Source organism: Pleurodeles waltl, chromosome 10, assembly GCF_031143425.1.
Source record: "Pleurodeles waltl isolate 20211129_DDA chromosome 10, aPleWal1.hap1.20221129, whole genome shotgun sequence".
NCBI lineage: Eukaryota > Metazoa > Chordata > Amphibia > Caudata > Salamandridae > Pleurodeles > Pleurodeles waltl.
The window spans coordinates 57,995,819-58,017,703 of record NC_090449.1 but is presented as its reverse complement, the minus strand read 5'-3'; the positions used below and the strand labels follow the sequence as shown (position 1 = coordinate 58,017,703).

The following is a 21,885-nucleotide window of genomic DNA, read 5'->3' as shown; positions in this document are numbered from 1 at the left end:
TTATGGCAGGAGGGTTTGAAGGCAATGAAAAACCCGGCAACAGTGCCTTCACAAATGCCAAGGCTAGAGAAAAAATACAAGGCCCCAGATGATTCTCCGGCCTGTTTAGTCTCACAGCCGAAACCTGACTCGGTTATATCACAGGCGGCTCAACGACGATCCAAAAACCCCTCTACGCCTATTGCGTCTCATCCAGACAAAGAGGGAAGGAGACTAGACAATATCGGTAAGAAATTCTCCTCGGTTGCTGCAGTAACGGTCAAGGCGGCCAATTCCCTCGCCATCCTGGGAAGGTACGATCGCCAGATGTGGGCAGACATGTCCGCTTTTGTAGATTCACTGCCAGAAGATCTCAAGGTGGAAGCTAAAAAGGTCTTGCAGGGGGGAGAAAGGGTCTCCGCAGAGATAATAGACAGTTCAATAGATATTTCCCTCACTGGCTTTCGACAATTAGCTGGAGCAGCAGTCCTGCGCAGACAAGGGTGGCTTAAAGCTACTTCATTCAGACCAGAAGTCCAGACTTGTGTTCTCGACATGCCCTTCGATGGAGAGAGTTTGTTTGGCAAACATGTCGACGACATGCTGCAGGCTATCAAGACGGATACCGATACAGCAAAATCCCTAGGTACCCTGCAGTATAAAAAACTACCTTTTCGTGGAGCAAGGGGTAGAGGTAATTACTCCTTTCGAGGTGGATACCAACAATACAGGTCACAATATCCATCTTCCTCCACAGGACCAGGACATCAGCACCATCAACAACAGCAGCATTATCGATTACCACCAGCCGCAGCTTACAAACATCCGGCTAGAGGAAGAGGAGCTGCCCGAGGAAGAGATACAGGCAGAAAGCAATGACCAGCGGATAATCTCAACACCTCCCCAATCAATATTGAAGGTCGGAGGTCGCATCAATTCTTGTTTCCCCAAGTGGAAGGCTATAACATCGGACAGATGGGTACTAGATGTAGTGACCAGAGGTCATACTCTGGAATTCATGCAAACACCACCGAGTGTCCCTCCATCGGGTACGCCGCCTCCGAGGTTGAACCAACTTCTCAGGGAAGTAAGAATAATGCTAACAAAAGGAGCAATAGAACCAGTCCCTTTATCTCAAAAGAACAAAGGATTCTACTCCCGGTTTTTCCTTCTAAAGAAACCCTCAGGAGACTGGCGCCCCATCCTGGACTTGAGAGCACTAAACAAGTTTCTAAAGAAACAATCGTTCAGGATGGTAACGTTGCAGGATGTCCTGCGTCTCTTAAACACGGGAGATTGGATGGCATCCCTAGACCTCCAGGATGCTTATTTTCATATCCCCATATATCGCAAACATCGCAAATTTTTAAGGTTCAGGGTAGGAAGTATGCACCTCCAATTCCGGGTTCTACCATTCGGTCTCAAATCAGCCCCCAGAATCTTCACAAAAATGTTAGCTCCAGTAGCAGCACATCTTCGCCAGTCAGGTATCCAGGTCTTCCCTTACCTGGACGACTGGCTTATTAAGGCACCCTCAAAATTCCAAGTAACAAATCATATTTCCTATTGCCTTCAATTGTTACACAGCCTGGGGTTTGTAGTCAACTACCAGAAATCTCAGATATACCCCAAACAAGAATTGAGTTTCTTGGGAGCAATTTTGGACACAGTACGCAGCAAAGCGTACCCATCACACGAGAGGAAACAAAAGTTAACCTCTTTGGCAGACAACCTATCCAGAAAAAAGTTCGTTTCAGTCCGCATCTACAAATCATTGCTCGGAATGATATGATATCGTGCATTCCGCTAGTCCCAGATTGCAGGCTCCATATGCGACCCCTGCAAGAACAATTGGACATACAATGGACACAGGTCCACGGCTCCTTCGAAGACAAGATTCGCATAACGCCTCTAATGAAGAACACTATGAGGTGGTGGGCGACTCCAACCAATTTCTCAAAAGGGCTGTCTTTTCTTCTTCAAACACCAAGTTACATAGTAACAACGGATGCCTCTCTCGAAGGATGGGGTGCACACTGCCAGGACCTGCAAATCAACGGAATCTGGAATCGGCAAGAGAGCCAGCTCCACATCAATTATCTAGAACTCAAAGCAATACACTTAGCTCTAAAAGCTTTCTTGCCAAAGATACAATGTTCAAGCGTCTTAATCCTGACGGACAACATGACCAGCATGTTTTATCTAAACAAGCAAGGAGGCACAAGATCCCTACAACTCTCGCAGCTAGCCCAACAAATTTGGACATGGGCCATCAAACACAATATTTCACTAAAAGCGGAGCATGTGCCAGGACAGATCAATGTTCTAGCAGACACCCTGAGCAGGACAGTAATTCCTTATCACGAGTGGGAGCTAGACCAGAAAACTCTCAATGGCCTGTTTCTATTATGGGGCAAACCAAACTTAGACCTATTTGCCACTCTCGAGAACAAGAAATGCCAGTTCTACGCAAGTTGGCTTCCCCAAAAAGATTCGTGGGGGAATGCGTTTTCGATGAGATGGTCAGGAGTTTATGCCTACGCTTTTCCTCCGATCCCGCTTATTCCGAGAGTCATCAGAAAAATGAAGACGGAGGGGTGTCGACTTCTACTCATAGCTCCCAGATGGCCCAGACAAATATGGTATACGGAGCTCCTCATGCTCTCCGAACGACCACATCTACCACTCAGACTGAGTCCGACTCATTTAACGATGCACCAGGGACAAGTCACACACCCACATCCGTCGTCTCTTCATTTGTCGGCTTGGCTCCTGAACACAATGAATACTTAAATCTCAAAATTTCCCCAGAGTGTAGAGACATCTTAGCAAAAGCTAGAGCTGACACTACCAACAAAACCTATAGACTTAAATGGAAACGGTTTTGTGTTTGGTGTGCAGCGGAAAATATACATCCTTTATCTTCTACTCCGGAACAGATACTTCCATATCTCCTGCTCCTGGCAAAATCAGGACTTGCATATTCTTCCATACGGGTACATCTGGCAGCAATTTCCAGATACCGCAGATCACCAGACAGACTCTCTTTGTGTTCCACAAGAATTGTCAAACAATTTATGAAGGGCCTTTTTCGGGTCTTCCCGCCAATTAGGAAACCTCCGCCTCTATGGTCATTGAATGTTGTGTTGATGCAGCTCATGAAAGCTCCTTTTGAGCCGATCCACAAAGCTGACCTAAAATTCCTCGCATGGAAAACAGTGTTACTGTTAGCTCTTACTTCGGCAAAAAGAGTCAGTGACATTCAGGCGTTCACTATCAAACAGCCGTTCCTCCAGTTTACAAACTCCGGTGTCATCCTGCGGACAAATCCTAAATTCATTCCAAAAGTTCCCTCAACATTTCATTTAAATGAACCAGTCATCTTAAAAACCTTTTTTCCAAATCCGCAAACAGTGGCGGAAAAAACATTACATTTTCTTGATATTAAAAGATGTTTAAAGTTTTATCTACAGAAAACTCAGGCCATCCGCCAGTCGGATCAATTATTTGTAGCATTCGGCGGAACAAAAAAGGGACACGCGGTGTCCAAACAGACTTTAGCAAGATGGATTGGCCTGGCGATTCAGTTCTGCCATTCAAAAGCAGGAAAGCCGCTCCACACCAGGGTGAGAGCCCACTCTACAAGATCGGTAGCCACTTCAGCTGCACTCTTTGCAGGTGTACCACTACATAGCATCTGTAGAGCAGCAACATGGTCCAGCCAACACACATTTACAAGACATTACTGTCTAGAGGAGACTAACCAGGTCGATACAGCAGTGGGACAAGCAGTGCTGAGGCATCTATTTCGTTAAGGTGAGCCTCTTACACATCCCACCACCACACTCGAGGTATGGTCATTAATGGTTCATTTTCTTATACTGTGTTAACGTGTCGTATTCTCCATAATAATAGCATAAATTGTGTCAGGATTTCTTGCCACACACCTTTTATTGCTCTTATATTCGGATGTTTATGAATATAAATATAATTATATGTAAGTGCATATTTAAAACTGAACTAATATGAATCACATCACATATAGAATTACGATGGAATTACAGTCAATGTAATTCAGTAAGTAAGAAAACATTACTGCTCGTTACTCTGATTCAAGCATGTGAATCTATGAAAGATCCAATACTGGAGAAGAAAATTAGTTACTTACCTGTAACTGCAGTTCTCCAGTATTGGTATCTTTCATAGATTCACATGCGACCCACCCTCCTCCCCTCAGAGGCTCCCCTATTATACAGATATTAAACTTCACACTCCTACTAGAAAATCTGAGGGAATTCAGCCTCTGTTGGGAGTGTTTGGGAGGGGCTGAATCCTGATTGGTTGATACTCAAGTTTGGGTCTTTTCACAAAACAAAGTGGATAGACTGTAAAATACCCTATGAGGCCTACTAGGGCCTACTGGTTTTACTGTTACTGACTTACTGCTTTTTATATATTTAAGTTTACTGTGAGGCTCCCACCTCGACGACGGGGATGATTCAAGCATGTGAATCTATGAAAGATACCAATACTGGAGAACTGCAGTTACAGGTAAGTAACTAATTTTCTACTTCACTTAACTCCCCCAGAACTGTTGAGAATTGCAGTGTCCACTTTTAAAATAGCTTTTTGCCATTTTAAAGAAAACTGTGTTGATTCCATTCAAAGTTCTAAGTATTACTGTGTAAAGTACCTTTTATTTAAAGTACTTACCTGCTAAATGAATCTTGTGGTTCTAGAAATAAATTAACAAAAGTATATTTTTCTATATATAAAATCCTATTCGTCTGGAGTTAAGTCATTGAGTGTGTTTCTTCTATTGCTTGTTTGTGTACAACAAATGCTTACCGCTACCCTCTGATAAGGCTAACTGCTCAACCACACTACCACAGATAGAGCATTAGTATTATCTATTATTGCCTCTGTCAAGCCACTTGGGGAACCCCTGGACTCATTTTGATATAGTGTATACAGGCTCAGCATCCTACAACCACCATAATCCCTTCCAGGTCTTTTTCATCAGGTCTCCGCTTGAACCCCTCATCTTCACTGCAGCTATTTACTTAATTGATTATTTTAAAGCTCACGGATAAGAATACATTTTGTCACATGATCTCCCTGATCTCGCTGCAGTATTTGGTACTGCTGGTGAATAACTGCTTTGCAATACCCACTAGTCTTCATGTCATCAGTTGTTTACTTAATTCCTTGCAAAGTGACAACATTATGTCTAGGTGTACTTCTGCAGATCACTTTCAGCATGTCATACAGGACTTGGCTCTTTGTAGAAGCAGTTTGAAGACCACAGAACTACACAAATGCCTAAGCGCCTCCATACCCTCTTGGGTGATTAATAGACTATGCAGGTCAATAACTTATGACATAAGCCTTCTCAAAAGGTTTCATTCTTCAAACAGTGATCTTCAGTCTATATATGTAAACATAGATAGCCCTACTTACCCAACAAAACCCTATGAAAACGTTTATCCCTCAACATTGTCAGCAACCTTCAGCCACAAATAACAGGTATTCTTCCCCATTCTTATCCACCAGCGTAAAACAATTTGCTGCTTATTTCAAGAGCTTGTCCAGATGAAATCTGAGATGGCCTGGCTTTAACTGAACCTCTGATGCCAGATCAAGCCCTTCCTCTTTACCTTGCTGACAAGAATTGTTGTCTACTTTCACCTCCTGAAGAATGTTTTCTTCACTGCTGCCTGCCTTAGCACAACCACATCATACTTTTCCTCCACTGTCTCCCGCTTCCAGTCAGCCTACATTATAAAGGAAGCTGTACACACCTAACTCCACCTCTCTGGCCACACGTGCCACCTTCTGCACGAGCATGTACCTGGATGACCCCAAGGCAAGGAAAGAGAAGGCTTCCACTTTCTAAGCCTCCGGCCTCTGCAGCAACTACCCATTCTTCTGAAAATGTTTCCTGCAAAAAACCTTTGAGAAGAGAACTTGAAGAATTCTTTGTCTCCCTACACCTCCAACTCATTTAGGACTCCATTGTAAAAATGGTTGCTTTTTCCTGTTCATTGTGCTATTGTAAAACTGTTTGAAGCTAGTCTCAATGCTGGGATTTTGCTTCTTTATCATGGAATTACCCCATATATTTAACATACAGAAACTGTTCTTTCCCTCGGGGCAAACTACACTATATAAATAGCAACAATAAAATTAACAAAAATAAATCATGGTCCTAAGACTGCCATGGGCATTTATTTGGCAATCACATATTTAAGGTGTAGGAGGTGCCATCCCATTGCTGGTGTTAATTTTATCTTGGCAGCACCATTTCTCATTTAAATGAATGGAATTTAAGGTAGTCTCTTTGTTCTTGGAGGTGGGAATGCTGCTTATGTCCATTTCCTAGTTCACTTTTGGCACATGAAAATGTTGTTTCTCAGGTTTAGTCTTGCAATCCTTTTTCTACAGTAAACCGTATCTTGCACTCTTTTTGCAGCGGTACATTAAACATGACTGTATGGGGTACATGGTAAGGAAGCATCCTGTGAAACTGAAGGAGTGCATAGACCTCTTCACCACAGTCGAGACCCTGGAAGAGGAGAATCCATGGTAATTGACATGAAAACACATCTACATTTATGCTGAGACCCCTTAAATGCTAGTTTCTTAAACGTTCCCTTTGGGCCTTTGATCTTCTATTTTCCTCTTGTATGTTTCTGTTCCTACTATATAATGTTCAGTGTTTTTTATGTAATGCAACATTTGCCATAGTATTGCCTTGGAACTCTCTTTGTTTCAGTTACCAGTGTCCCATTGCTGGTCTTCTCACATATTTAGGAATGACATTTTCTTTGTTCTAGTTTCCTCTGGTCATCCGGTTATTATTTCCCCATTCCTTTTGATCAGTATGTGATCCTTATGAATCATCATTTTCATTTTTCTTCTGTGAATGTCACTTTTCATGGTCTTAATTTATCTTCACCATTTTTCTTGCTTTCACTCTATACTGGTTCTTGTTTTTCAGTCTTTCTTTCTCTGATCTAGCTTTACTCCTTCTAACATTGCACTTTTCAATTATGTCATCTAATAATTATCCTAACTTATCTGATCACACATAGGTACTGTCCGACCTGTAAGAAACATCAGTTGGCTACCAAAAAGCTTGACCTGTGGTCCTTACCGGAAGTTCTCATCATCCATCTAAAGCGATTTGCTTACACCAAGTTCTCGCGAGAAAAACTTGACACCCTTGTGGAGTTTCCTATTCGGTAAGTGGCAGAGAATATTGTGAATACTGTCTAATAGGTAAGATTTCAAATTGGCAAAGTACATTAAATTTTGCAGAGAGGAATGAAGCACTCTTCATCAGAAAGCAATCTGGAAAAAAACGTTCAAATGTAACATCAAGCGAAATCAGGAATACATCAGTCTTCTGAAGCTGTGCATTTTCTAGAAATGGTCTTAAGTCGTATGACTAATTCAGTGGCCACAGTATGCAACAGGTTCCATGGCAGACACATTTGTGAAAGTAAGGGAAGGATTGTAGGGCATTTTCCAGCTCAACAAGGCAAACTCTGGAATAGGTTAATTGGGTTTTTTTGGGGTGGGGGGAAAAAAGTGACTTGGATCAAGGTACAATCAGGATGGGGGATGCAGCACACAAACTCACTCACGGTAGACTGATGAGCTGTGTGGCAAATGTACCAACACCGGGAAATAACTCACAATCCTAAAATCTGGCTCATAAGCACATAGAGGACAGTAACATGTATGTAGAATAGAGAATATGGCATAGGTGGGTTGAGGATAGGCTTCAAAGTATGCAGAAACAGTACCAATACCGAAGCACCCAGAAGAGACAAAAGGGGTTGAGGGCTGTAGTCCACTAATATGATCAAGTCCGTTGAGGGGACAAACAATTTAATTAGAACAGCCAGGACTGAAAATCAAGGGAGGCTCCTCCGCTGGATTACTCAAAAAGGAAAAATAAAATTATAATAACATACACTACGTTATTATCATTTTATTTTTCCTTGTTGGGCTGGGCTGGGCTGGAGGGAGGGGGGGGCCAGAGGAGGGCTATGTGCACACAAAGTGCGCAGGTCTGTTGGGCCGGCTGTGTTGAGCCGACCAAAAAGACTTGCGCAGTGTGCATGTTCTCTACCCGGCTGTAGCACAGCCATGTAGAGAACATGCGCAGTCAACCAGTCCCAGTCTGAGCGGCAAAGCAGACAGCTCAGACCAATCACAACGCTGCTGTCATCAGTGTTGATTGGCTGGGAGCCTGTGCAGCCGGGAAGAGGAAGAGAATGGACGGGAGACGAATGCGTCACCCTCAAAGGTAAGTGTTTTTTTTGTTGTTTTTTTTTGTCTTAAATTATTTTTTAATGCCTCCCTCCTTTCAAGTCCTGCCCCGCCACCCCTGTTCAGTGGCAACCGCCACCACTAAATATGTAACCCTCTGCCCTTTTGCCTCAAAGGTTCCAAATCATCCAACGTCCTTAACTGCACAGATTCTGATTATGACTGCTATGCTGAAGGGGATGAGTTTGCTCAACCATACACTGAAGACAACTGGTACGATGAGCTACAAGATGCAAGTGGAGTGGATACTTCTCTAGATAATCAGCTGGTTTATGCACCTTGGCTAACTACTGAGGAAAGTGCCTCTTTTGTAGCCGTGATGCAAAGGGTGGCTGAGATTCTCTTTCTCGAATTGCCTACTGTGGCAGTAAAAACTAGTGTTCACACTGAACTAGGACTACCGGGACATACTAGTATTTGAGCCCCTGTTGCCTTTTAATGAGGCCCTCACAGACACCCTTGTTGGGACATCGGCAAAGCCATTTTCTGGACAGCCTGTAAATAGGTAGTTAGCGGAACGCCATAACCTTGCCCTGTGTGACCCATCTTTACTCAAGCAGCACACGACCCCAAAAAGCTTAACGGTGCATGCCTAACAAGCAGGGTGAAACCAAGTGCCTTCAATACCACCCCACCAGAGAGCGTCCAAGTGCCTCAAAACCTTTAGGAAGCATATGTTAATTAACCTAGCATTAAGGTCCATCAGCACAGGAGGAGAACTGCAGGCTCTTCTGGTAAAAGGAGCCATTGAAAGAGTGTTAGTATCAAAAGAGGAAATGGGCTATTGCTTACTCTCACATCCCAGTCCTGCAGGCCCACAGACATTACCTGTGGGTCACGGAGGGGCAGAAGCATTTTCAGTTCACTCTGCACCCCTTTGGCCTTACCAGTGCCCCTCAGGTGTTCACAAAATTGATGGTGGTGGTTGCAGTACATTGTCTGATTTAGTGGTTGCAGTCAATCTCCTACCTCACCAACTGGCTGGTGAAGTAGTCAATCATCTCCAGACTACGGCAAACCTGTTAACTTCATTAGGGCTCACTATCAACGTGTTGAAGTCGCACCTGACTCCTTTGCAGACGCTCCCCTTCATCAGAGCTATTCTAGATATAGTGCAGCTCCGTGCTGTCTGCCAGGAGCAGATAGTCCAGGACACTCAGGCTTTGATCCATATGTTTCAGCCTTTGTAATTGATCTCAGTGAGTAAGGCTGCTGGGACTTCTGGCAACCTGCTTCATGCTGGTAAAGATTTCAGAGGAGACTGCAAAAGATCTGCTGTGGTGGCTACTGGACCGCAAAGAATGGCAGATCAGTGCAGAAAAGGACAGTTTCCCCCTGAATAATTCTGTGCATTAAAATGTGCTGCCAGAATGCTTCTGGGCTCATACCACTGGATTTTAAGATGCTACTAGTGCTTTGACATGTGGAGTGCCTCTTCTGAACATTTGCCAGGCTACTACTTGGCCAATTCACAAAGCACTACTCTCTGGACTGGCCAGTACGACAGAGGTGGCACTTTGCCTGCCCAGTCCTGCAGGACTTTTTCAGTTCTGCCAGTTCACAGACCCACATCTGAAAGATACTGCATTGGCATCTCTTCAAAAGGTGACGAACCTGCGAAGTATCCATCAATAGACTTTGGTAACCCTTTTTGTCTGGTGGATACTCTACCTAACTAGATTCCTCACTGAGCTGTCCCCTCCTTGCTGTATGAACTTGGCTCTTTTCCGTCCAAAAAGATCCCAAGTCCAGAGAGATAACTAGTAAGGACCAATCTGCTATTGGGCTCTGCCTCTGGAGTTGAGAACACCCTAGAAAGCAACTGATGAGTGGTGATCGTATGCAACTCAGCAGGTCACTTCCGAAGAAGAATGATGCCAGCATGGAACTGCACAATGCCACCTACCGTCTCCCAGTGGCACATCTTAAAATGGTGTTGATCTAGTCTGGCGCCTGCAGAATATTCTAAAGGTGAGGAATCTGCTGATGTACGAGAGAGCTTTACTGAAGTTGAGCAATTTGTTCGTCTAGGGTGTTTTGCACGACGGTACCATTATAACACCAGTTAGTAATCTTTGACTGCTTTTCTTGGCGCACGCTGTAAAAGCATTTGTCTAAAGGGAGTAATTTATTCCACCATTTGAAGCACAACTAAATGTACGGCCCTGGGACACAATTCAAACAAGAGTTTAATAGTCTGTACATCATCACAGAGCTGTCCAATAACTAGTGGTGTATGAAGAGGGCATGTGCTGTCAGTTGTCACAATTGAAAAGAGTTCCATACTGCTACTTTTTTTTTTTAAAGAGCATCTCCTTTATCTTAAAGGGCACATTTCCTTCCAGACATCACTCTATTATTTGTTTTCTGAGTCTGTGCTACTCAAGGACTCAAATGAGTATCCTGGTGTCTCAAGCGGAACTGAGCCTCATCCAAACCATCAGAACCTCTTTTGGGGCAAGCTTGCTGAAACCAAGCTTTTGTTTTTTCTTGCGTGCCCAAGACTTGGAGGCCTTCTTCAAATACTCTCTCACGGATAGGCGGCTTATGTACTGATGGTGTGGACCCTGTCCGCATTGCAGAGAGCAGTGTAATCTGCTGGTTGCAGAGGTAACACCCCGTTACCCTAAGGTAACAAAATAAATGTTACCTTTAAGTACATAAGTTACTTTTATTTGCTTCAGTGGAGTAGCCGTATATTGTAATGACGCTTATGAGATCTGATGTTATATGCATCTAAATCTGTCATTTGTGTGCATGCATGCACAGACACATTTTCAAATTGTTAGTTACTTGCTATCTTTCCTCATTTCAGAGACCTGGATTTCTCAGAGTTCATCATCAAGCCGAGAACAAATTCAGACCCCGCTCCATATAAATATGACCTTATTGCTGTTTCAAACCACTATGGGGGCCTTCGGGACGGTCACTGTACGTATGCCAATCGGTCACTGAATATGCCAGTAGTTGTCTGCTGTGTTTACATGTTTTTCATGCCTAATTTGTAAATTCCAATTCACACTTTCCTTTTTGTTACAAGTTTACCTGTTTGTGTTAATAACACATAGGTTCTGTTCAAATCTAGTAATTTGTACCAGTTTTTCAAATTCTGGACATAGAGCATAATGGGCTTGAATTTATTTTGCATATCAGTAAAGGTATGTGACCTGCTTGAGCTAATAGTATGGTGGCAAAGAGGCCAGCTGTGATGAAAACATTTAAGTTCATTGGTGGTATATCACAGCAGAGATCAGCCTGAGCCTGCAAGGTACATTGGGTTTGAAGGGTTACACATATTTTAAACATGAATATGATACCAAAGGATGCAAGAGTGGTATTGTAAGGAAATGCCTCCTTGGCATGGTTACCCCCTGACTTTTTGCCTTTGCTGATGCTATGTTTTGATGTGAAAGTGTGCTGAGGCCTGCTAACAAGGCCCCAGCACCAGTGTTCTTTCCCTAACCTGTACTTTTGTTTTACACAATTGGCACACCCTGGCATCCAGGTAAGTCCCTTGTAACTGGTACCCCTGGTACCAAGGGCCCTGATGCCAGGGAAGGTCTCTTAAGGGCTGCAGCATAGCTTATGCCACCCTGGGGACCCCTCACTCAGCACAGACACACTGCTTGCCAGCTTGTGTGGGCTGGTGAGGACAAAACGAGTAAGTCGACATGGCACTCCCCTCAGGGTGCCATGCCAACCTCACACTGCCTATGCAGTATAGATAAGTCACCCCTCTAGCAGGCCTTACAGCCCTAAGGCAGGGTGCACTATACCATAGGTGAGGGCACCAGTGCATGAGCACTGTGCCCCTACAGTGTCTAAGCAAAACCTTCGACATTGTAAGTGCAGGGTAGCCATAAGAGTATATGGTCTGGGAGTCTGTCAAACACGAACTCCACCGCACCATAATGGCTACACTGAAAACTGGGAAGTTTGGTATCAAACTTCTCAGCACAATAAATGCACACTGATGCCAGTGTACATTTTATTGTGAAATACACCGCAGAGGGCACCTTAGAGGTGCCCCCTGAAACCTTAACCAACTACCCGTGTAGGCTGACTGGTTTTAGCAGCCTGCAACACTCGAGACATGTTGCTGGCCACATGGGGAGAGAGCCTTTGTCACTCTGTGGCCAGTAACAAAGCCTGCACTGGGTGGAGATGCTATCCCCTCCCCCAGGCAGGAGCTGTAACACCTGGCGGTGAGCCTCAAAGGCTCACCCCCTTTGTTCCAGCACCACAGGGCACTCCAGCTAGTGGAGTTGCCCGCCCCCTCCGGCCACGGCCCCACTTTTGGCGGCAAGGCCGGAGGAATTAATGAGAAAAACAAGGAGGAGTCACTGGCCAGTCAGGACAGCCCCTAAGGTGTCCTGAGCTGAAGTGACTCTAACTTTTAGAAATCCTCCATCTTGCAGATGGAGGATTCCCCCAATAGGGATAGGAATGTGACCCCCTCCCCTTGGGAGGAGGCACAAAGAGGGTGTACCCACCCTCAGGGCTAGTAGCCATTGGCTACTAACCCCCAGACCTAAACACGCCCTTAAATTTAGTATTTAAGGGCTCCCCTGAACCTAAGAATTTAGATTCCTGCAACTTACAGAAGAAGAGGACTGCTGAGCTGAAAACCCCTGCAGAGAAGAAGACACCAACTGCTTTGGCCCCAGCCCTACCGGCCTGTCTCCCTCCTTCAGAAGAAACCTGCTCCAGCGACGCTTTCCCTGGGACCAGCGACCTCTGAATCCTCAGAGGACTGCCCTGCTTCCAAGAGACCAAGAAACTCCCGAGAACAGCGGCTCTGTTCAACAAGGACTGCAACTTTGTATCCAGAGGAGCAGATTTAAAGACCCCTGCAATCCCCGCAAGAAGCGTGAGACTTGCAACACTGCACCCGGCGACGCCGACTCAACTGGTGGAGAACCAACACCTCAGGGAGGACCCTCCGGCGACTCCGAGACCGTGAGTAACCAATGTTGTCCCCCCTGAACCCCCACAGCGACGCCTGCAGAGGGAATCCCCAGGCTCCCCCTGACCGCGACTGCCTGACTCTAAAATCCCGACGGCTGGAAAAGACCCTGCACCCGCAGCCCCCAGCACCTGAAGGATCGGAACTTCAGGGCAGGAGTGACCCCCAGGAGGCCCTCTCCCTTGCCCAGGTGGTGGCTACCCCGAGGAGCCCCCCCCACCCCCCTTGCCTGCCTGCACCGCTGAAGAGACCCCTTGGTCTCCCATTGGAAACCCGACGCTTGTTTGCACACTGCACCCGGCCGCCCCCACGCTGCTGAGGGTGTACTTTCTGTGTGGACTTGTGTCGTCCCCCCCGGTGCCCTACAAAACCCCCCTGGTCTGCCCTCCGAAGACGCGGGTACTTACCTGCTGACAGACTGGAACCGGGGCACCCCCTTCTCTCCATTGAAGCCTATGCGTTTTGGGCACCACTTTGAACTCTGCACCTGACCGGCCCTGAGCTGCTGGTGTGGTGACTTTGGGGTTGCTCTGAACCCCCAACGGTGGGCTACCTTGGACTCCAATTTGAACCCCGTAGGTGGTTTACTTACCTGCAAGAACTAACAGTTCGATGGCATATGTTGCTGCAGATACACATGTTTGGCACAGTCCGCTGCCTGGTGTTGGGCTCGGAGTATTACAAGTTGTTTTTCTTCGAAGAAGTCTTTTTGGTCACGGGACCGAAGGACTCCTCCCTCTTTGGCTCCATTGCGCATGGGTGTCGACTCCATCTTAGATTGTTTTTTTCCGCTGTCGGGTTCGGACGTATTCCTTTTCGCTCCGTGTTTCGGTTCGGAAAGTTAGTCAGAATCTCGGAAGAAAGCGTCGGTATTGTTCCGTTCGGTATCGGGATAGTTAGGTACATCGACACCGATCATCGGAAGACTTTGGGGCAGTTTCGATCCCCCATCGGGGCCTGGTCGGCCCGACCGTGTGCGACATCGAAGCCGATGGAACGGACCCCGTTTCGTTTCTGCCCAAAATGTCACAGTAAGTATCCTTATACAGATCAGCACTTGGTCTGTAACTTGTGCTTGTCCCCCGAGCACAAGGAGGATACCTGTGAAGCCTGTCAAGCCTTCCGGTCCAGAAAAACACTCCGGGACCGAAGAGCCAGGCGTCACCAAATGGCGTCCACGTCGACAAAACAACGTTTCGACGACGAAGAGGAAACATTCTCGGTTCCGGAATCAGAATCCGGAGACTCCGACGTCGAACAACAGCAATAAACTGTGAGTAAGACGTCGAAAAGTAAATCCATCGACAAACCGAAAGCCCAGGGGACGCCACTGCCAACAGGCCATGGCTCGACCCATAAATCAGGCGACCCGTCGAAGGGGCCGAAAAAGGGCACGCCCATAGCGAAGACACCCGACTCCGGTCGAGGGACCGCCATGGAGCAACCTCGGAGCCGAGAAAGCGGCTCCGAGAGACAGAAACAAGATACCGGCACCGAAAAACATCGGCACCGAGAATCCTTGCCGAAAGGAACAAAAATTCTGTCGGTGCCGAAACCGAAAAAAGATTCTCTCTCGGCGCCGAAAAATACCACACCTTCATCCTACTCAGAGGAACAAGGACTAAGTGGCCAAATGCACAAATTTGGACAAGAGCTCCAAAGTGTAGAATCGGACTACACACAAAAGAGACTGTGCATCCAGCAAGATACAGGGAAGATATCAACCCTTCCCCCAATCATGAGGAAAAGAAGGATCGGACTTCCAAAGGATGACACACAACCACAAGCCAAAGTGGTTAAAAAAGTCACGCCTCCGCCCTCTCCTCCACAGGCATCGCCGGCACAAACACCGCCACAAATGCACTCACCAGCGCAAACTACCATAAGTCATGACGATCAGGATCAAGACGCTTGGGGACCTGTATGACACCCCAGTGCCGGACAATGATCCCGAGTCATACCCCACAAAGCCGTCACCGCCAGAGGACAGTACCTCATACTCGCAACTGGTGGCTAGGGCTGCAGACTTCCACAATGTCCAACTGCATTCCGATCCTATAGAGGATGATTTCTTATTTAACACCCTCTCGGCTACACATAGCCAATATCAATGTCTCCCAATGCTACCAGGGATGTTACGGCACGCAAAACAAATTTTTGAGGAGCCCGTAAAATCAAGAGCCATCACCCCAAGGGTGGATAAGAAATACAAACCACCACCCACAGACCCAGTGTTTATTACTTCGCAGTTACCACCCGACTCTGTGGTAGTAGGGGCAGCTCGCAAAAGAGCAAATTCACATACATCTGGCGACGCCCCACCTCCGGACAAAGAAAGCCGAAAATTTGACGCGGCAGGGAAAAGAGTGGCGTCACAGGCAGCCAACCAGTGGCGCATCGCAAATTCACAAGCGCTGCTGGCCAGATATGACCGCGCACACTGGGACGAGATGCAACTTCTCGTAGACCATCTTCCCCAGGAATACCAAAAAAGGGCGCAGCAAATAGTGGAAGAGGGACAAACGATCTCAAACAATCAAATCCGCTCTTCACTAGACGCAGCCGATACTGCAGCAAGAACAGTCAACACTGCTGTCACCATAAGGAGACACGCTTGGCTACGCACTTCAGGCTTCAAACCTGAAATCCAGCAGGCTGTCCTTAATATGCCCTTCAACGAGAAACAACTGTTTGGCTCGGAAGTGGATACAGCCATTGAAAAACTTAAAAAGGACACAGACACGGCCAAAGCCATGGGCGCACTCTACTCCCCGCAGAGCAGAGGCTCTTTCCGGAAAACTCCATTTAGAGGGGGGTTTCGTGGCCAACCCACAGACCCCACCAGCCAACAATCAAGAACCACACCATATCAGGGTTCCTTCCAAAGGGGAGGTTTCAGGGGATATCGGGGGGGTCAATTCCCAAGGAGTAGGGGAAGATTCCAAACTCCAAAAACACCTCCACCTAAACAGTGACTTTCACGTCACGCAACCCCTTCACTCAACACCAGTGGGGGGAAGACTAAGCCAATTCTACCAATCTTGGCAACAGATTACAACAGACAATTGGGTATTAGCAATAATCCACCATGGCTATTGCATAGAATTCCACAACTTCCCACCAAACATCCCCCCCAAAACACGCAAAATGTCACAACATCATTTAGAACTTTTAGGACTAGAAGTTCAAGCACTACTGCAAAAGAATGCAATAGAATTAGTACCAGTACAACAAAAAAACACAGGAGTTTACTCCCTGTACTTTCTAATTCCAAAAAGAGACGAAACATTGAGACCAATATTAGATCTCAGGACACTAAATACCTACATCATATCGGACCATTTTCACATGGTCACACTACAAGACATCATTCCACTGCTCAAACAGCAAGATTACATGACCACATTAGACCTAAAGGATGCGTACTTTCATATACCAATACACCCTTCTCACAGAAAGTACCTACGGTTCGTATTCAAAGGAATACATTACCAATTCAAGGTGTTGCCATTCGGAATAACAACTGCACCAAGAGTGTTCACAAAATGTCTAGCAGTAGTAGCAGCACACATCAGGAGACAACAGATACATGTGTTCCCTTACCTAGACGACTGGCTAATCAAAACCAACACAGTAAAAAAATGCGCAAGCGACACCACCTTTGTCATACAAACCCTTCACAAACTGGGGTTTTCCATCAACTACACAAAATCACACCTAGAACCGTGTCAAACACAACAATATCTAGGAGCAACCATCAACACATCAAAAGGAATTGCCACTCCAAGTCCACAAAGAGTGCAGGCATTCCACAAGCTAATAAGTGCTATGTTTCCAAACCAAAAGATACAAGCAAAATTTGCGCTAAAACTTCTAGGCATGATGTCATCATGCATAGCCATTGTCCCAAACGCAAGACTACACATGCGACCCTTACAACAGTGTCTAGCATCACAATGGTCACAGGCACAGGGTCAACTTCAAAATCTGGTGTTGGTAGACCGCCAAACATACCTCTCGCTTCTATGGTGGAACAGCAAAAATTTAAACAAAGGGCGGACATTTCAGGACCCAGTGCCTCAATACGTTATAACAACAGATGCTTCCAAGACAGGGTGGGGAGCACACCTCAATCACCACAGCATTCAAGGACAATGGGATATACACGAAACAAAATTTCATATCAATTACCTAGAACTGTTGGCAGTATTTCTAGCGTTAAAAGCCTTCCAACCCATAATAACACACAAATACATTCTTGTCAAAACAGACAACATGACAACAATGTATTATCTAAACAAACAAGGAGGAACACACTCAACACAATTGTGCCTCCTAACACAAAAAATTTGGCAGTGGGCGATTCACAACAACATTCGCCTAATAGCACAATTTATTCCAGGAATACAAAACCAACTAGCAGACAACCTTTCGCGAGACCACCAACAAGTCCACGAATGGGGAAATTCACCCCCAAGTTCTGAACAAGTACTTTCAAATTTGGGGAACACCCCAGATAGATTTGTTCGCAACAAGAGAAAACTCAAAATGCCAAAACTTCGCATCCAGGTACCCACACCGCGAATCACAAGGCAATGCTCTATGGATGAATTGGTCAGGGATATTTGCGTACGCTTTTCCCCCTCTCCCTCTCCTTCCATATCTAGTAAACAAGTTAAGTCAAAACCAACTCAAACTCATACTGATAGCACCTACATGGGCAAGACAACCTTGGTATACCACTCTACTAGACCTTTCACTAGTACCGCATGTCAAACTACCCAACAGGCCAGATCTGTTAACACAACACAAACAACAGATCAGACATCCAAACCCAGCATCATTGAATCTGGCAATTTGGCTCCTGAAATCCTAGAATTCGGACACTTGGACCTCACACAAGAATGCATGGAGGTCATAAAACAAGCTAGAAAACCTTCCACTAGACACTGCTATGCATCTAAGTGGAAAAGATTTGTTTACTACTGCCACGCCAATCAAATACAACCAGTACATGCCTCTACTAAAGACATAGTAGGATACTTACTACATTTGCAAAAAGCAAATCTCGCTTTTTCATCTATAAAAATACACCTCGCAGCTATATCTGCTTACCTACAAACTACTCATTCATCGTCTCTATTTAGAATACCAGTTATTAAAGCATTCATGGAAGGGCTAAAAAGAATTATACCACCAAGAACACCACCAGTTCCTTCATGGAATCTTAACATCGTCTTAACAAGACTCATGGGTCCCCCTTTCGAACCCATGCATTCCTGTGAAATGCAATATCTAACCTGGAAGGTCGCATTTCTCATTGCAATCACATCCCTCAGAAGAGTAAGTGAAATACAGGGATTTACCATACAAGAACCATTTATTCAAATACACAACAATAAAATAGTTCTAAGAACAAATCCAAAATTTCTGCCAAAAGTAATCTCACCATTCCATTTAAATCAAACAGTAGAATTGCCAGTGTTCTTCCCACAACCAAATTCTGTGGCTGAAAGGGCACTACATACATTAGACATCAAAAGAGCACTAATGTATTACATTGACAGAACAAAGCTAATCAGGAAAACAAAACAACTGTTCATAGCTTTTAAAAAACCACACATAGGAAATCCAATCTCTAAACAAGGCATTGCTAGATGGATAGTCAGATGCATCCAAACATGCTATCTTAAAGCCAAAAGAAAATTGCCTATTACACCAAAGGCACACTCAACCAGAAAGAAAGGTGCTACAATGGCCTTTCTAGGAAACATTCCTATGAGCGAAATATGTAAGGCTGCAACCTGGTCTACGCCTCATACGTTTACTAAACACTACTGTGTAGACGTACTAAATGCACAACAAGCTACAGTGGGCCAAGCTGTACTAAGAACATTATTCCAAACTACTTCAACTCCTACAGGCTAAACCACCGCTTTTAGGGGAGGTAACTGCTTTATAGTCTATGCCAAACATGTGTATCTGCAGCAACATATGCCATTGAACTGAAAATGTCACTTACCCAGTGTACATCTGTTCGTGGCATTAGTCGCTGCAGATTCACATGTACCCTCCCACCTCCCCGGGAAGCCTGTAGCCGTTTAGAAGTAGATCATAAACCTTAAACATCTGAACATTTGTAAATAATTATTAGAAACTCTTATCATACATACATATTCACTCCATTGCATGGGCACTATTTATACCAAACAACTCCATCCTCACCCTCTGCGGGGAAAACAATCTAAGATGGAGTCGACGCCCATGCGCAATGGAGCCAAAGAGGGAGGAGTCCTTCGGTCCCGTGACCAAAAAGACTTCTTCGAAGAAAAACAACTTGTAATACTCCGAGCCCAACACCAGGCAGCGGACTGTGCCAAACATGTGAATCTGCAGCGACTAATGCCACGAACAGATGTACACTGGGTAAGTGACATTTTCATTTTCTATAACAAAAACCTATTGGCCTGGAATTGTTTCTGAGTGTGTGTTCCTCATTTATTGCCTGTGTGTATGTACAACAAATGCTTAACACTACTCCTTTGATAAGCCTACTGCTTGACCACACTACCACAAAATAGAGCATTAGTATTATCTCTTTTTGCCACTATCTTACCTCTAAGGGGAACCCTTGGACTCTGTGCATACTATTCCTTACTTTGAAATAGTGCATACAGAGCCAACTTCCTACATTGGTGGATCAGCGGTGGGGTACAAGACTTTGCATTTGCTGGACTACTCAGCCAATACCTGATCACACGACAAATTCCAAAAATTGTCATTAGAAATAGATTTTTGCAATTTGAGCTATTTTTCTAAATTCTTAAAAGTCCTGCTAGGGCCTTGTGTAGTCCCTGCTTAGCATTTCCTTTTAGAGTTTAAAAGTTTTGTGAAAGTTTGAATTAGAACCTAGAACTAGTTTTAGATTCTTAAAAAGTATTCCAACTTTTAGAAGCATAATGTCTAGTACAGAGATGAATGTGGTGGAACTCGACACCACCCCTTACCTCCATCTTAAGATGAGGGAGCTAAGGTCATTCTGTAAAATAAAGAAAATAACAATGGGCCCCAGACCTTCCAAACTACAGCTCCAGGAGCTTTTGGCAGAGTTTGAAAAGGCCAACCCCTCTGAGGATGGCAACACAGAGGATGAAGATAGTGACTTGGAGGAAAATTCCCCCCTACCAGTCCTAACTAGGGAGAACGCCTCTCAAGCCCTGTCTCCAAATATAGTAGTCAGAGATGCTGCTTCCCTCACAGGAGGGACCAACATCTCTGAAATCACGGAGGATAACTCCAGTGAAGAGGACATCCAGCTAGCCAGGATGACCAAAAGATTGGCTTTGGAAAGACAGATCCTAGCCATAGAAAGGGAAAGACAAGAGATGGGCCTAGGACCCATCAATGGTGACAGCAACATAACTAGGGTCAGAGATTCTCCTGACATGTTGAAAATCCCTAAAGGGATTGTAACTAAATATGAAGATGGTGATGACATCACCAAATGGTTCACAGCTTTTGAGAGGGCTTGTGTAACCAGAAAAGTGAACAAATCTCACTGGGGTGCTCTCCTTTGGGAAATGTTAACTGGAAAGTGTAGGGATAGACTCCTCACACTCTCTGGAAAAGATGCAGAATCTTATGACCTCATGAAGGAAACCCTGATTGAGGGCTTTGGATTCTCCACTGAGGAGTACAGAATTGGATTCAGGGGGGCTCAAAAAACCTCAAGCCAGACCTTGGTTGATTTTGTGGACTACTCAGTGAAAACACTGGATGGTTGGATTCAAGGCAGTGGTGTTAATAATTATGATGGGCTGTACAATTTATTTGTGAAAGAACACCTGTTAAGTAATTGTTCAAATGATAAACTGCATCAGCATCTGGTAGACCTAGGACCAATTTCTCCCCAAGAATTGGGAAAGAAGGCGGACCATTGGGTCAAGACTAGGGTGACCAAGACTACCACAGGGGGTGACCAAAAGAAAGGGGTCACAAAGCCTCCCCAGGGGAAGAGTGTTGAGACATCCAAAAACAAAAATAGTAAAGAGTCTTCTTCAGGCCCCCAAAAACTTGCACAGGAGGGTGGGCTCAGAGCCTCTTCACAAAACAATTTTAGGTACAAGGGTAAAAACTTTGATCCCAAAAAGGCCTGGTGTCGTAGCTGTAATCAGCCTGGACACCAAACTGGAGACAAGGCCTGTCCCAAGAAAACTACCACTTCTAACTCCACTCCAGCTAACACTGGAATGGCTAGTCTCCAAGTGGGATCAACAGTGTGCCCAGAGCAAATCAGTTGTCACACTGAAGCTACATTAGTCTCCGAGGGTGGGGTGGATTTAGCCACACTGGCTGCCTGGCCTTCTAACATGCAAAAATACAGGCAGCAGCTCTTAATTAATGGGACAAGTGTAGAAGGCCTGAGGGATACAGGTGCCAGTGTCACCATGGTGACAGAGAAACTGGTTTCCCCTGGTCAATACCTGGCTGGACAAACTTATCCAGTCACCAACGCTGACAATCAGACTAAAGTACATCCCATGGCTATGGTAACTTTAGAGTGGGGAGGGGTCAATGGCCTGAAACAGGTGGTGGTCTCC

The 21,885-nt window shown here is 45.3% G+C and overlaps 1 protein-coding gene across 1 annotated transcript in view; it reads left to right on the top strand.

The window, feature by feature from the left end:
• USP11 (ubiquitin specific peptidase 11) overlaps window positions 1–21,885 on the top strand; it is a 368,572-nt gene that overhangs the window by 332,898 nt on the left and 13,789 nt on the right. Inside the window, exons 17-19 of the mRNA XM_069209659.1 lie at window positions 6,452–6,564; window positions 7,074–7,223; window positions 11,135–11,250. Coding sequence (XP_069065760.1) covers window positions 6,452–6,564; window positions 7,074–7,223; window positions 11,135–11,250 — 379 coding nt within the window. The remainder of the gene's footprint in view (window positions 1–6,451; window positions 6,565–7,073; window positions 7,224–11,134; window positions 11,251–21,885) is intronic.